The 16,579-nt window shown below is 35.8% G+C and overlaps 1 protein-coding gene and 1 pseudogene across 6 annotated transcripts in view; both read right to left on the bottom strand.

Moving 5' to 3' along the window:
* Positions 1-16,579, bottom strand: part of PPM1E (protein phosphatase, Mg2+/Mn2+ dependent 1E) — a 117,206-nt gene that overhangs the window by 14,247 nt on the left and 86,380 nt on the right. For 4 of the 6 annotated variants that reach the window (XM_072940225.1, XM_072940226.1, XM_072940229.1 and 1 more), the window contains 3 exons: positions 14,276-14,385; positions 12,136-12,240; positions 5,448-5,566 (listed from right to left, as the gene is read on the bottom strand). In XM_072940225.1, the coding sequence (XP_072796326.1) occupies positions 5,448-5,472 (25 nt within the window). In that variant the 5' untranslated portion in view covers positions 5,473-5,566; positions 12,136-12,240; positions 14,276-14,385. The remainder of the gene's footprint in view (positions 1-5,447; positions 5,567-12,135; positions 12,241-14,275; positions 14,386-16,579) is intronic. The other 2 variants (XM_072940223.1, XM_072940224.1) reach the window with 1 other exon arrangement.
* LOC102545383 (small ribosomal subunit protein eS27-like pseudogene) lies at positions 10,578-10,918 on the bottom strand (annotated as a pseudogene).

Here is a 16,579-nt window from a genome sequence, read left to right as displayed (position 1 = left end):
TGATTACCATTCGTCTTGGTCTCTTTTCTGCTGACCTCTTCCTTCACCTCCCTCCAGTTCCCTAGCTTTTCTTCCCTATGACTGGTCATAATTCAGAACTACATTATGTATTCTTGTTATTTGATTTTTTTAATTAAAGTTTTAGGCAGTAGCTTAAACAGTTTAGACCATAGGTTAACAAGTGAGCCTAAAAGTTTTATATTTCTCTACGGAAAATGTGCTTAAATTCTGTCCATGTGTGTAACCCTAGACAGAAAAAAGGAGGTGCCCATCAGAGCATTCCTCACGCCGGACTATTAAGTCTACTACTTGACCTATTAAGTGGAGCAGACGAGCCGACTTCTGTGGCTGTCTTGCATCCCTCGGTGGCTGGACAGATGTGTAAGCCTTTTAAGCAACACTGAATAGTACTGAAGAGATTCTGTCTCACGTCGTCTTCCACTCAAGTTGTCCTCTACTCAAGCTGCAGCTTTGAAATAACCAAGGGAAGATTAGGTTGTCTCAGGCCAGTGTTTTAGAGGTTCCTCCTACATCCCAAGTGAAAAATTAAGAATTCTCAGAGAAAAAAATTTTTTTATTTCACTAAATCCAATGTAGCTTGACAGCCTGAGAAAATGTGTGCCAGATGGGCAATGGCTGCACATGCCTCTTCTGATCTAGAACACAAATCTCAAAGAAGAGAGTGTGTGTTCTAGACTGGCCTGGGAACTTAGGTTCCCATTTTTTATTCCTTACCTTGCTGTTACCTTAATCTGTAACTACATTTACCTGTTTTCTTATTCAAAACTCTTTTTTTTAATTGCTGTATTCAGAAAGCTGATCTCAAGGTTTTCGTTGCTTTTTTTTTCCTCATTCACATAGTACAGGGTGGCAAACCCTGTTTGTGACTTTGTCCCCTTTGACATTTTTATATAATTAAAAATCAAGGGTACATTTGCAAGAGAAAAGAAGTTCAAAGAGCAAATACAACCTGAGGAGGTGTGCGTGGGGGAAAAACTGAGGCCAACAGACAACCCAACATTTTCATCATTTTTAGCAACTCCAATCTTTTTTTTTTTAAAGCACCAGTTGCCAGAGACTGTCTCTTTCGGCCAGCAATTCCCTGTTTGTATTAACTCCACCCTATCTGGTCTTTGCAGCAGCATATTCCCCCAAATGCAGACCCTATATTTGGGTGTGCATTCGACCCAATCAGAACAGAGGACTGCAAAACAGTAAGTGAATTCAGAAACTCTGAGGGAGCATGGGCTGGAGTGAAACAGATAACTGATATTAACTATCAGGATAGTTCCCAGATTCCCAGATAATGATATAAAACATTGTATCATTCTTCGGCTTGATTACTTTTTATATCACTCTTATTATATAGGCCTGTACTGTCCAATAGGGCAGCTTATTAACCACATGTGGCAATTTAACTTTAAATTAGTTAAAATTAAATAAAATTAAAATTCAGTTTTTGGTCACATTAACTATCTTTCAAGTACAAAATAACTATACACGGCCACTGGCTACCACGTCGGACAGTGCAGAGAGAGAACATTTCCATTAGTGTGTTGTCTATTGGACAACACTGGTGTAGACATTTTTAGTAACCACTGGACCCGTTCCCTACCCCTTCCCAGGCGTTCCTTCCCTGATGTTCCCATTACACTTTGTTCACACCATCTACTATAGCTCTTCCCACATTTTGTGACAATAGGTAACATTTATTGGGTATTTGCTACATTCTGTATCTCTGGAACATTTCACAAACAGGTAATACCGTTGTCAATCCCAGGCCTATCTGACTCACACCCATGTTCTACTTTCCCCAAATCAGACTGCAGTTAGAGACTGTGTCTTAATTGTCCCTGATTAGTCAGAGCACAGGACCCAGCAGATAGCAGGAGCTTGTTAGATGTTTACGGAATAAATGAATATGCAAACTTAAATAAATTAAATAATGACTAAAATATTAAAACATTTGTATGTTTCTTGAGTGTTTATTCTGCATCACTAATCTCTCCAACTATTTCTACAATGGTGCCATTTCTTTAAAAATTAGTATAAGTTTATAACATGTTTTAATATAAAAGGAGGACTAATTTTCCTATTATTCTTAACTTTAAAAGATGTTCACTTGGGTAGTTTGATATGTTTATTCTTCCAGATGAACTAATTACTTTGCCAAGTTCAAGGGGGGGGGATCTGTTGCCACTGTGCTTGGGATCACATTGAATTTATAGAGTAATCTGGAAAAAATTGACTTCTTTTTCATACTAAGTCTTATCCAGGAACAGGCTATATTGTTCCATTAATTTAAATCCTTTTAATGTTGCTCAATAGAGTCTTAAAACAGGTCCTTCTTATTTCTTACTGAATTTATTCCTAGTTATTTTATTTATTTGCTGTTTTGAGTCAGAACTTTGCTTTAATGTGTTATTTGCCACCTAGCAAACACTCCTCTTTCTACCAGGAACATTTTCTTCTCTATTCTCAGTCCATGTGCACTAGGGGTAAAACATGTGATTCAGGTCTAGCCAGTTAGAGAATCACATTCCTCTGGCCATGGTTATTGGTTCAGGAATGGGAAATAACCCCAGTCAGACTGATTAGAGTGAATCCTGTGATTTACGTAAGAGCAACTGAATAAAATCACTCTTATTTTCCTGCTTGATTTGAACCTGGGCAGATGGAGATCTGGTGCTCTTAGCAGTCATTTTGCCACCACATGGAGCCTGTAAATAAAATCAAAATCAAAGAGAGTGCAGCTGAGAGCTGGAGCAATGCCAGGTCCTAATGTCATCATGTGGAGCCTTGAATCTAGCGGCACAGCCCTTACCTTGAAGGGTAGCCAATAAATTCTGTTGTACTGAAGCCAGTTTGAATTGTGTTAACGGCCACTTGCAACTAAAAAATTCTTGAGTATACTTTAAGCATGAATGTTAGATTTTTGGTATGAGCCAGATTTTGTCCTACAGTGTCCAAGATGTAATCTAGTTCTACTTTATTAAGTACATATTTAAAATTAGGAGTGAATATTGAATTTTATCAAATGCTTCTTTGGGCATCTTTAGAGATTACTCTGGTTTTTTTTTTTCTTTTGACCTATTAATAAATACAAATTATGCTAATAAACTTCCCAATATTTTTGTTTTTTTCACTGCTGTTTCTCCAGCCCAGTGCTAAGCATATGGTAGGCCCTCAATAAAATACTCATCAAATGAATTAATTGTTGTACTCAGCATACAAATATTTTACTTAAGATTTTTTTACATTGATTACTAACACTGATCTCTCATTTCTTATTTTAGTTTTGTCTTGGGCAAGTTCTTGGGCTATCAGTGTTATGCTACGCAAATTTTCCATCCCTTTCTATGCAACTGGATAATTCATTTTAAAAAGCATTGGAATTATCTGTCATTGACTGTAAATGTTCACCTGCAGAATCACCTACTCCTTGTCCTTTTAGGAAGATAGCTCCTTGACAATCTTCTCAATCTCTTTCTATTCTTAGGTACAGTTTTGTTAATTTGTATATTTCTAGGAAAAAAACCAGAGTTTTCATAATTTACACAAAGTTTTCATAATTCTTTTAATTTCCTCTGTGTTAGTGATCATTTTCACCTTATTTTTAACTTTTACAGGACATTTCAAATTGATTTTAGGTTGTCTGGACAGAACTTATATCTGCCAACAGATATGCAAGGTTGTTTAACGAACATCCTATTAGGGATGACTTAAACATAAAAAGAACTTGAAGGGTTTTTTTTTTTCTTTAAGTCTGTTTCTGGAAACACCTAAGAGGAGAGACAAAAGACATTTCAGTAAGGACTTCAGTGCCTTTAGGACAATGACAGCAGACCTTATTCAGTATGCTCACTTCCCACTCTGATGTGTGGATAAACACAATACGCCCTGTAGACATTCTCCTAGCGTAGTTCACGCTGAGTGATTTGGGTTAAACAGATTAAGGATTTGCAAATAGTTAAGAATTATAATAGATCATTCTGAATCACAGCAATGGCATGGAGACATTACTGGCTTCTCTCTTGGAAAAATGTAAAATCAGAAGGACCAATGATATCCACCAAAAGGAAAACCCTTCGTTTCACTTTTGCTAGCTGATAGGGGTTCAGAAAATTCTTTCAAAATAGGCACATAGGGCAACACTTCACTCTTGCTACGGTAAGTATTCTCTTTCTGCAGGAAGTGGTGTAAGAACATCATTATATATATAATTGCTGCTTGAAATGGAAAAATAAAATAAATTAAAATACAATACAATACAATACAATACAATAAAATAAAATAGGTGCGAAAAGGAGAAAATTGTCCAAAGTAGCAGTCCACCCCCTCACAGCTGTAAATTACTCATCAGTCGTTAATGTCACTGTGCTGAGCTAGAGCTGAGTCAGCCATCACCCTGGCTGCAGTGAAGCAGAATTTAATCTCCCTCATCTTTTCATTACAGGGCTTTTATTTCATGCATCAGTACCAGAGGAAAGACCAATGCTTTGTAGCAGGAATTCCATCCAACTTGACTCTGGAACAATTTGGTTCCAAGTGAATCAATTACTCTCAGTAAAAACAAGCAGAGGAATTCCTTCCTTGCCAAATTTCTATCAAAAATGATCTGAGAGAGAAAGGAAGAACAAGGATGTTTACTTTTATATCTGCCTCACATTCTCTGGGATCTAGCTCTGATCCATTAATACATGCTTTGCTCCTTATGTACCACATTTAAAGGCAATGCTTAAAATAAAACAAGTAGAATGAAACATTGAAATTCCTCAATTTTGAGTAGCAATTCCCTAATTTTTGCAAAAATCAGTATTTTTTAGAATCTGTCAAATATGTATAAGCTTAAAACATTAATAAATATGCCTTCATTAATAAATAAAGCCTCATAATTTACCTGGAAAAAAGATGTACAATGATTTATGCACTTAAATCACATGTTACATACATGTCATAAAGAGCTTTATTGCTTGGCAGATAAAAATTTAATTAATGAGAAGTTTTGTTACAACTGATTTCTTGAATTCTTCTCTGATTTTTTTACTTAACTTCTTAAAGATAAGCTAACATTTTAAATAGGTTTTCTCAAAGTCTCCTTCCCCTCTCTTACTCATGTGAAGTTGTGTCTTCACATTTCTCACTTTATTCTTTCCATTTATCTAGATATTATTTATGATAATATATTGTTAGGATAATCTCTTGTTCCAGTTACCTTCACATGGTTTCAAAATATGCCTGTATTTTTCCCCTCCTTTTCCCTACTTTTATTGATTAGCTTGAAAAAATATTTTTTCTGTTTTTTTTTTTTTTCCTCTGGCTTACTGCTACAAAATCAAGCAGTAGGTAAACATGACCAGATATAGTATTTTGCAGACATTTTCTGTGGATCACCGCACATGAAATGATTTTAATACTTTAAACAAACAATGTTGAAAGGTCCTCACCCACAGTCCCTTCTGTGCCATCCATTTCCTTTGGAATATAATGTGCAGAAAGATCACTCTGAAGGACTTCGTCTGATGTGGCTCTGGCTAAAGCAGCAGCCAAAAAGGAAGGGCAGTTACTGAAAGAGAAAAATAAAAGGCTATTTCAGTAAGAAGTAGGAATCATCACATTTAACATTATTAATAATTACTTATTATTATTAACATACTGTCTCAAATAAAATTATACCTTTAAACAATATTCAGTGCCTGTTTGTTGAGACCATGTTATGTGCTTGGCACTCTGCCCAGACACTGGGTATCTACTTGTGAATAACATGGACATGGTCCCTGATCTGGTGGGGCTGACAGTCTGGTTAGGGACACATGATAAATAAGTAAACAAATAAGATATGACTTAAAATTGGGATGAGCTTTATAAAGGAAACAAATAGGATAGAGAACAATAAAGGGGAGTACCCTCTAGAACAGTCAGGAATGCCATGCCTCAGGCCTGTAGGGGTGGCAAGTTGGGAGAAAACATTCCAGGCAGAGACTTAGCATGTGTATAGACCCCTTCTGAGAGCTCGGTATGTTTGAGGAACTGAAAGAAGCCCAAAGATTAAGTACAGTGGGTAAGGGGGAAGGAGGTGGGGAATAAGGTCAGAGGAACAGGAATAGGCCAGTTATATGGATCTTTTAGACCATGGTAAGGAATTCGGATTTTACTCAAAATGCAGTGGGAAAACATGGAAGATTGTGAGCAAGAGAGTGTCATAACCAGACATATTAATTACTTTTCAAAGGAAATTGGAAGGGAGCAAGAATGAAGGAGAATGACCAATAAGGAGCTTGTTGTAATCCAGGTGAGATGAAAAAAAGTGAGTATATTTTGGAGAAAGAAAATATAGAACTCGCTGATTACTGAATGTAGAGGTGCAAAGAGAGAAAAAAAGGCTGAGTCCTGGGCTTTGGTCTGAGCAATTAGGTGAATGAATGATGGCCACCATTCACCGAGATGGAAAAATCAGGAAAAGGACAAGTTTGTGGAGGAAAAGGGGTAAAGCAGAAAACAAGAGTTCATTTTAGCCATATTAACTTGGAAAAATCTGTAAGATATCCTAGTGAAGATGTCGAATGGTTAACTAGATATGTTAGTGTGGAGCTCAGAGATGTTAGGAAATTTGGATGCTATGAATGTATGAACAGTATTTCAAACTATAGAAATAGAATAGAGCGCATAGAGAAAACAAAAAGAGAATTGCTATGGACCAGTGCCTATATGCCTCCTGTTTTCCCTCTTTTGAAACAGGAAGATTATCTTACTGCTCACCATCGTACGTTGGGTAGTAGTGGGGAAGCGGGTAGATAATTTGCCTCTTTGGTTCCCAAGTTTTCAGATCAAATGGAACTATGCTGAAGGAGCTGTCATCAAGAAATTAAACCCGAGGACTCTTATCTGGACCAAACCTCACTGACATCCTGAACCTCAAGCATGAACCTGGTGTCATTAAGGGATGAAGCTGGGAGACTGAGGGGTATTCTGCATGTAGGAAGGATGTGAATTGTGTGGCCAGAAGAGACTGTGGCAGACTGTTCTCCCACATGCTCTTTAAGAAACTTACCATTCCACATGAAGAGACAGAATCTGTTTCCCCTTCTTCAAATGTGAATGAGATGAAAACAGAAGTGGCAAAAGTGATGCTGTGTGATTTCTGAGACTACATGGCACCCCCTGGCTTTCTCTTCTCTCTTCCTCCCCTTTCTCCTTTTCCTCTCCCTCGTCCCCCCATCTCCTCCCCCTGGGACATGGACAGGCTCATGTGGGTGTCAAATGAGGTTCCCAGTCAATAGCTATTATCATCTGCTTGACATGTAATGGCACAGGCCTTCAGATGATACCAGTCCCAGTCTGAGTCTTCCCGCTGAGGCCCCAGACATCATGAGACAGAGACAAGCTGACCCTGCTTTACTCAGTTGGAGTTCCTGGCCCAAAGAAACTGTGAGCATAATAAATGATTGTTTTATGCCACTAAGTTCTGTACAATTTGTTACACAGCCATAACTGAAAACCCAACATTCAGAAGCTTGGTAGGAGAGGAACATTAAACACTGAAAAGAAATAGCAAGATAAGTAAAAGGAGAACCAAGAGAGTAGAATATTTGAAGGAGGGAATGGTCAACTGGTCCGATGGTCAATTTGAAGGAGGGAATGTGTCAATACTGCTGAGAAGTCAAATAAGATAAGAGAAAATTTAGATACTGAATTTAGTAACATGTAAATCATTGACTGAGTGCCAAGGCAATTCAAAGGTGAAAGAACGGTCTTTTCCACAAATGATGCTGGGATAACTGGATGTCTACACACAAAATAAACAAGTTACCCTCTTTCCTTACACCATACACAAAAATTTACTCAGAATGGAACAAGGACCTAAATGTGAGCTAAAACTATAAAAATCTTGAAAGAAAACATAGGAGTAAAATGTCATGGCCTTGGACTGGGCAACGGTTTTCCTAAATATGACAACCAAAAATACAAGCAACAAAAGAAAAAAAAGAGTTAAATTGAACTACATCAGAAATGAAAACTTTCATGCCACAAATCAAGAAAGTAAAAATTCAACTCACAGAACAGTAGAAATGTCTGCATATATCTGATGAGGAACTGGTATCTGGTATAAAGAACTCTTACAACTTAATGATAAAAAGAAAACCCAGTTTTAAAGTGGAAAAGGGGTGTTTCTCCAAAGAAGACATACAAATGGCCAATAAACACATGAAAAGATGTTCAACATCATTAGTCATGAAGGAAATGCTAACCAAAACCACAATGAGATACTATTTCAAACCCACAGAATGACTATAATCAAAAAGACAGGTAGTGTAGCAAGTGTTGGCAACTACGCGGAAAAATTGGGAACTCCCGTAGATCTCTGGTGGGAATGTGAAATGGTGGAGCAGCTTTGGCAGTCCTTAAAATCTTACACATAACACTGGATTGGCCTAGCAATTCCACTCATAGGTACATATCCGAGAGAAGCAAAACTATACATCCACACAAACACTTGTACATGAATGTTCAAAGTATTACTCGTAATAGCCAAAAGTAGAACCAACCATATGTCCATCAATGGATTATGGACAAATACAAGGCAGTATATTCATACAAAGGAATATTATTCAGCCATAAAAGAATATTGATATATACAAAAACATGGATAAGACTTGAAGACATTGTGGTAGATGACAGAAGCTAGTCACAAAAGACCACATATTGTACGATTCCATTCATTTTACATTCCCACAAACAGTACACAAGGGTTCTAATTTCTCCAGATCCTCGCCCACACCTATTATTCTCTGTCTTCTTTTCGTTGGTAGCCATCCTAATAGGTGTGAGGTTGTATCTCATTATAGTTTTGATTTGCATTTCCCTAATAATTAGTGATGTTGAGCATATTTTCATGTGCTTCTTGGCTGTTTGCATATCGTCTTTGAAGAAATATTTATTCAAGTATTTTGCTCAGTTTTGAACTGGGTTTGTTTTTTTATTGTTGAGCCTTAGGAGTTTTCTATATATTCTGGATATTAATCCCTTCTCAGGTATATGATTTACAACTATTTTCTTCTACTCTCTGGGTTATTTTTTTTAGTCTGTTGATAGTGTATTTTAATGCACAAAATTTTTAATTTTCATAAAGTCCAGTTTGTCTGTTTTTCCTTTTGTTGCCTATGCTGCTGGTGCCATATCCAAGAAATTATTGTAAAATACAATGTAGTAAAGCTTTCACCCTAGATTTTCTTCTAGGAGTTTTACTGTTTTAGAGCTTACATTTTAGTCTTTGATCCATTTTCAGTAAACTTTTGTATATGGTATTAGATAAGGGTCCAACTTCATTCTTTTGCATGTGGACATCCAGTTTTCCCAGCACCATTTGTTGTAAAGACCTTTCTTTACCTATTAATGGTCTTGGCACCCTTGCCAAAAATAAGTTCACCATATACGCGAGGATTTATTTCTAGGCTCTCTATACTATTCCATTGGACTTTGTATCTGTCTCTATGCAGTACCACAATTGTTAAATTATTGAAGCATTATAGTAAGCTCAGGAAGTCTGAGTCCTCTGGTTTTCTGTTTTTAATCCAAGTTTATTTTAGCGCTATTTGGGGTCCCTTGAGATTCCACATGAATTTTACGGTAGGTTTTTCTATTTCTGCAAAAAACATACCTGGGATTTTGATGGGAATTGCACTGAATCTATATTTCACTTTGGGTAGATATCTTAACAAATTACATATTCCAATGCACAAATATGGAATACATATTTGTCTTCTTTAATTTCTTTCAGCAATGTTTTATAGTTCATTGTAAAAGTCTTCTACCTCCTTGGTTAAATTAATTCCTAAGTATTTTATTCTTTTTGATCCTATTGTAGATGGAATTGTTTTTGTAATTCCCTATTCACATTGCTCATGTATGGAAATGCAACTGATTTTTGTGTGTTGACTTTGTATCCTGCTGCTTTTCAGAATTCATTTACTAATTCTAACAGATTTCTTTTATGTGTGTGTGTGTGTGTGCGCAATCTTTAGGGTTTTCTACATATAAGCTCATGTCACCTGCAAACAGATCATTATACTTCTACCTTTCCAATTTGGATGCCTTTTATTTCTTTTTCTTGACTAAGTGCTCTGACTAGAACATTCAATACTATGATGAATAGAAGTTGTAAAAGTGGGCAGTTCTGTGTTGACTAGAAGAGGTGATAGCTGTTCTCACTTTATGGTTCAGTTGACTGCCTGGGGTCTTAAAGATATCAACATCCCAGTTTACTTAATAAAATTTTCTATCTTATGACTACAGCTTATAAAAACAATGTCTTTTCTATATTTTATCTAGATTTAGATTTTGGATTCAAGAAGCAAAGATCATACATGAGCTCAAATCTTTGAAAGTATCTAAATAAATGTTTCTTTTTTTTTGCCCATAGTCAAAACTTTATTGAAAAACTGACACCAAAATAGGTGAGCATTGCTGTATATGTTACAAAATTAAACAAAACTACATTATCTTGGTAGGTTAACTAGAATTACTGAACTGATAAGGCTTTCTGCGATATCACACAAATTCAGGAAGCTGTGTGATCATTAGTGCTGCTCTCTTTACAATGAACACCCGTCTGTAAGTCTGGCCTTTCCTCCTGTTGGCTGGCACAGCACCGTTGAACAACCCACACAAAGCACCACTGTCTGAGCATGGCTTAAAACTGTGGTAATCTTGTAGCAATCTGGACATCTTACATTCTTAAAATATGAATTTGGACTTTGAACCAGTTGTTTCTTTTTGTTTTTTCTTTTCCTCTTCCAAGGAAGGATGCAGTAAATCTCTAGTCAAAGGCATGTCTGACTGTTTCACCTACCCAGCCCGTCCAGATCTCCAAGGCTAAATAAGTGTTTCTTATTCAGTTTTTTGGAAGGCTGAATTTTTAAGGTATGTTTTGTTTGTAAATAGCTTCTTCAGGAAAGTTAAGGTAGGTAAAAAGCACCAAACTAAAATCATAAATTAAACATTAAAAGTCACATTGAGATAGTACAGCATTAAATCTAGCCTTACATTAAAAAGGATTTTCTTTACTTGACACAAATTCCAGTCACCTAAGTAATCTCTACCTGATAAAGGAATATGCCCTTAGGAATTCTACTGGTTAAATAGTTCAATTTCTCAAGGAACTGTTTTTAAATAAGCCTTAAATATGCACCAAAACCCCAATAAAGCTGGCAGCTTCAGGAAAGCTTAATTACCCTTATTCTTTTAACCATCCAAAGAAACCAATCCAGTGACGACCTTAGTACTTATTACCTGCTGTGAGCACAGTCAAATGGATTCCCCACTGTTAAATTCAGAAAATAAACTAGGGAAGAAAATCAAGAAAAGAAAAGAAATAGGAATGAAGACAGGGGAAGTAACAAAATATAGCAACAAGGGACAAAATAAGAATATCAGCCTGGCTTTTGTTACTGAGAAATTTGAGAAATTATTTTCAGGAACTATATAAAAAACATCTAGGAAAATACCTTTGTTCATCATGGTACAATTTGGCTTTGAAATGATCCAATAAGGTCAATAAATAAAAACTGAAAAAACTTAAAAAAAAAAAAGATAATCGTAAAAGTTTTTTTAGGTAAAGAACCATAACAGTACAAAGCATTGTGTTATTCTCATAATGAAAAGAAGAAATAATTGTCAACTGACACTGTAGCAGGGTTCAAAATCATTTTGCTTTCCAGCTATAGCTTCCCTTCTGAAGTCACCATAAAATTGGTTCTGTGCTATTTAAGTAAAGCCAAGAGCAGTGGCATCAAGCTGAGTGAATCTGATTGCAGAGAACTATTGTCTGTTTTAAACTGGTTTTTGGAAAGATGTCTCCTTAATGGAAATGCTGAGTTATAACCTTAACCATAGTAATGCCTCTGGGCATCGCCTCAGGAAAAACTATCATAGAAGTAAATGGACTGAAAGAAATATAGGAGAATGGATGTTATATTTGAAAAGTGCTATAATGCTTTCGCTAGGAAAACAAACAAATAAATAGATAATAACAATGGCAACAACAACAATAATAAAAATAATCTCTAGGTCTCACCAGAAAAAAAGAAATTTCAACACATTTAATTTCCAGTGAATATCGATAGTTCTCATACTTACTGAAGGAATCTCTGTTAACTAGCCAATTAGTCATATATCATATCACATATTTGTATGGTACTCTGTTTACAAAAGGTTTTCACATATATTATCCTTTATCAAACCCTGTGGGATAAGTACAATGGCATTAAAACATAAAATCACAAAATTGGAAGGAATCATAGGAATTCTCTAGTAAACTTCTAAATTTACAGGTAGGAATTCTTTGTATAGTATCCATAACATTTGATTAATTAGCTTCTGTTATAATTTCTGTAGTGACAGGGAATTATCAAGATTTATGAAGAATGAACAAGGCTAAACTGGGTATTTACTTAAATAGGATCAGGAAAGCAGGGCAACAGAAAACTTAACCTCTATCAGCTATTTTCTGCTTATTGAGAATTTATTATGTGCCAGGCAGTTTTTATGTATATAATCTCATTTAATCTTTACCAACAACCTGTAAAGAGCAGCAATTAACTGCTTAATTGGAACATTTTGCTAGAAACTATTCTTTCCCCAAACTACGTAATGACCTTTAAAATCTATCTAAATGCAGCACCTCTGAGAATGCATGTTAAATAGCAGACACAGAGGAAGATATGATTATTTCCATTTTATAGATGTGAAAAGTGAGTTAAGCAAATTACTCATATTTAGGAAGTAATGGGACAGAACCTAGAACACAGATTTTCAATCTACTAGTCCAATATTAATTCCATTCCACCTTGCATAGTAGATAAGCTACAATGCATTTTAAAAGAGATAAACATTTTAAAAGTCCCTTAAGTTTACAATAAAAATAAAACTTTGGGGCTATAATAATATATATCCCAATATAATTGAGATAATTCAACTCTGAGTTGGATGAGACTTACAAAGATATGAAATTTAGGACTGTTCAAATTAACAAACTACTGACCATATGTAATTCAGTATAGTCTTTGGTCACTGCAACTACTGATACGATATACTTGTGGATTATACTACAAAACAGGCACAAACAAAGCCTGCCTCCTCTTCCTTTCTCTTTCTTTCCCTCTCTTCTCTCACCCTCTCTTATACACGCACCACAAAAAGACAATAACCTCTGACGCTAAGTAGTGAATAATTGTGGAAGATAAGGAGAAATGTCAAAAATCTAGATTTAAATTAACTTTGCCACAGATTATGTGTACTGTTAGTACAGTATATGGAAAAGTCATAAAGTAGACAAAGCTTTCTCAAAAATCAGGTTTTGTTCACATGTTATCTCTATATCAAAATCAGTTCATCACATCATTATCAACATGACATCCCTGGTAATATTAACCTTGACCACTTGGTTAAGACAGTGTGTACGATGTTCCTCTATATACTTTAATTTGAAAGTGAGTCAGCATTAAAAGGCAGGGATGGAGTTAACTCCACCTCCTGGAAAAGGGTGCTTCAATTCTGTATATTCTTCTAAAAAAAACTATAGCCCTAGTCTAGTCATTTTGAAACATTATCAGATAAACACAATTGAAGAACATTCTATAAAACACCTAGCCAGAGTTCCTTAAGACTGTCAAGGTCATAGGAAACAGTGAAAGACTGAGCAACTGTCATAGACCAGAAGGGATTCAGGAAACATGATGATTAAGTACAATATGGTATCCTGGACTGGATCCTGAAACAGAAAAGGGACATTAGCAGAAAAACTGTGAAATTCAAATTAAGTCTAGAATTTAGCTAATAGTAATGTATCAATGCTGGTTTCTCAGCTTTGTCAGTAATGTAAGATGAAAATATTAGGGGAAATTTGGTTAGAGGTAGATGAGAATATTATTTTAACAGCTTCCTATAAATCTAAAATTATTCAAAACAAAAAAGTTTATTTTAAAAAACCCACTCAAGGCTGCATACTTACAAACTTAATGCCATTACATTGCTGACCACCTCCTACAATTCTAGTCTGTCTTCAATCCACTCCAGCCATCCTGGCCTCCTGGTTATTTCTCAAACATACCAATCATGCACTCCCTTCAGGCCCGTTGTTCCTTGCTTCATTGCCTCTCTGGGATGATCTTTCAGATGTTCATATGGCTCACGCCCTCATTTCCTTCAAGTCTTTGTCAAATGTAACATTATTAAAGAGGATTTTCTTACCGACTTTGTATAAAAAACAGCTCCTTACCATTTTTCTTATTACTTATTTGTGAATATATTTTCTGTCTCCCTCTTGTCCTCCACAGGGGCACAGTCAGTTTTGTTCACTGCTTTTATCTCCAGCACCTAGAACAGTATCTAAAAACAGATTTTAAAAAATCCTTCAGGGATATCTGCATCTTAACAAGAACAAAACCTCAAATCAAAGGAACAAACCTCTGGTGTTGTAATTTTAGACATCATTATTAACTAGTAGAAGTATTTAAAAATAGAACAGCCTTCAAACACCCCTTGAAATCATATGCAGATTATTGCTTACTTCATTTAGTCCTAAGGCCCATATTATTCTTTAGTACACGAGAAGTGCTTAAAGGTTATCCCCTATTCTTGCGTTACAGTGAAAAACGAAGGAAGAAATGTACAGAGACTTTTCAAAATTAATATGATCAGAGCCAAAGTAGAAAATTAAAGCTGCCTTTCTGAATATGTACATTATGGAGAGGACAACCTCAAACAACTTTGGAACAGTGATATTTTTAAACAGGAAAGGCTCATATCTAAAACTAATTTCTCAGATTTGGTAGAAGCATGTTATTCAGACAATAATGGTGCCAAATTATATTCTTAAATTTCTTTAATTTTATTAAAATTAATTCTTTAATTTTAGATTTTAATTTGAATGACCAAAGCCTAAGAGCCAGTTTTAATTCAGATGGTCATATTAAAATCTACCTGTTTCTAGATGATATTGTACAGCATCTGGCACAGTAACCCATCTGCACCCAGCGAAGCATCACAAACTCAAAGTGTTCTTGCGTCAGCAAGCCAACTGCTTCCACTATATCACATTCCCACTCTCTGCCAAACTGTTTACGCATCAGGCAAGGTTGCTAAAAATGAACTAAAATGGTTCTCGGAAGCAAAAAGTGTTTTATTCGAATTAAGATCCAAGATACTGCTCAGGTGAACTCCAAAGGCATCAATATACCTGGGATCACTAACAAAGCTGTGCCAGCCCACATGTTCCTGCTGCAGGTTATTATAATGGATGAAAAGTCTGATGAATCATTCATTTATTCAACTAATATTTACCAAGTGCCTGCAAAACATCATAAAATGATCCCTTTGTGTGCTGTGCATAGAAAAATATATAACCCAGTGACCACCCTCAAGTAGTTACAGTCCTTTAAAAGAATTAAAACATAATTCTACTTTACAAGTCTTTCTTATACAGTATTTCACTTGATCAGGCTTGGCAGATATTATCATCTCTATTTGACAGATGAAGAAACTTAAGTTGAAATAGGTTAAGAATCTTGCCCAAATAAAAGAGCAAGTGGTAGGTCGGTATAGTTATAATCTATAGGAGATCAGAGGAGGTAGAAATTACTTTTAGCAAGGGTAGTAATTGTTTCCCTATAGGCTGGTATTTTTACACTTTGAATCTGATTTACAGACTTAATCTTAAACAGACTTAATTGTGCCCCAAATTCAAAAGGTCTTTCTCACAGCACACCACTACCCTTCTCCCAAATTAGCTGCATGTCTAGAAGAACTGACCAGCTAGCACATCATGATGAAAAGCATTGGCTTTGAATGTGGATTAAAATCTGTGTTTTGACTGTCACTGCTCATGGATGACTTGATACTATATATAGAAAACCCATAGAAGCAACCAGAAAACTACTAAAGCTCATCAATGAATTTGGTAAAGCTGCAGGATACAAAATTAATACCCAGAAATCAGTTGCATTTCTATATACTAACAACAAAATAGCAGAAAAGGAAGTTAAGGAAACAATCCCCTTACCATCACACCCAAAAGAATAAAATACCTAGGAATAAACCTACCCAAGGAGGCAAAGGACCTGTACTCTGAGCTATATGACACTGATGAAAGAAATTGAAGATGACATAAACAGATCGAAAGATATACCATGTTCTTGGATTGGAAGGATCAATATTGTTAAAATGGCCATACTACCCAAGGCAACATACACAACACAGAGTACTAACCACTATACAATCACAGTGAGCTACCAGGGACCTGTCCAAGGCAACATACAGATTCAATGCAGTCCCTGTCAAACTACCAATGATATTTTTCACAGAGCTGGAACAAAAATGTTAAAATTTGTATGAAACACAAAAGACCCCAAATAGCCAACTGTTCACTAAAATTGTCTTTGTCAAGGTCACCAATGACTTACCAATCTAATGATAATTCCTCAATTCTCATTTTATTTGACTTATTGGTAGCATTTGATACAATCTCTCCCCTCCTTCTTGATATAATTTCTGGGCCACCATCCTCTCTTGGTTTCTCTAATAA

The sequence above is a fragment of the Vicugna pacos genome, chromosome 16, assembly GCF_048564905.1.
Source record: "Vicugna pacos chromosome 16, VicPac4, whole genome shotgun sequence".
Taxonomy (NCBI): Eukaryota; Metazoa; Chordata; class Mammalia; order Artiodactyla; family Camelidae; genus Vicugna; species Vicugna pacos.
Note: the sequence above shows the minus strand (reverse complement) of the source record. Positions and strands in the feature narration are given on the sequence as shown.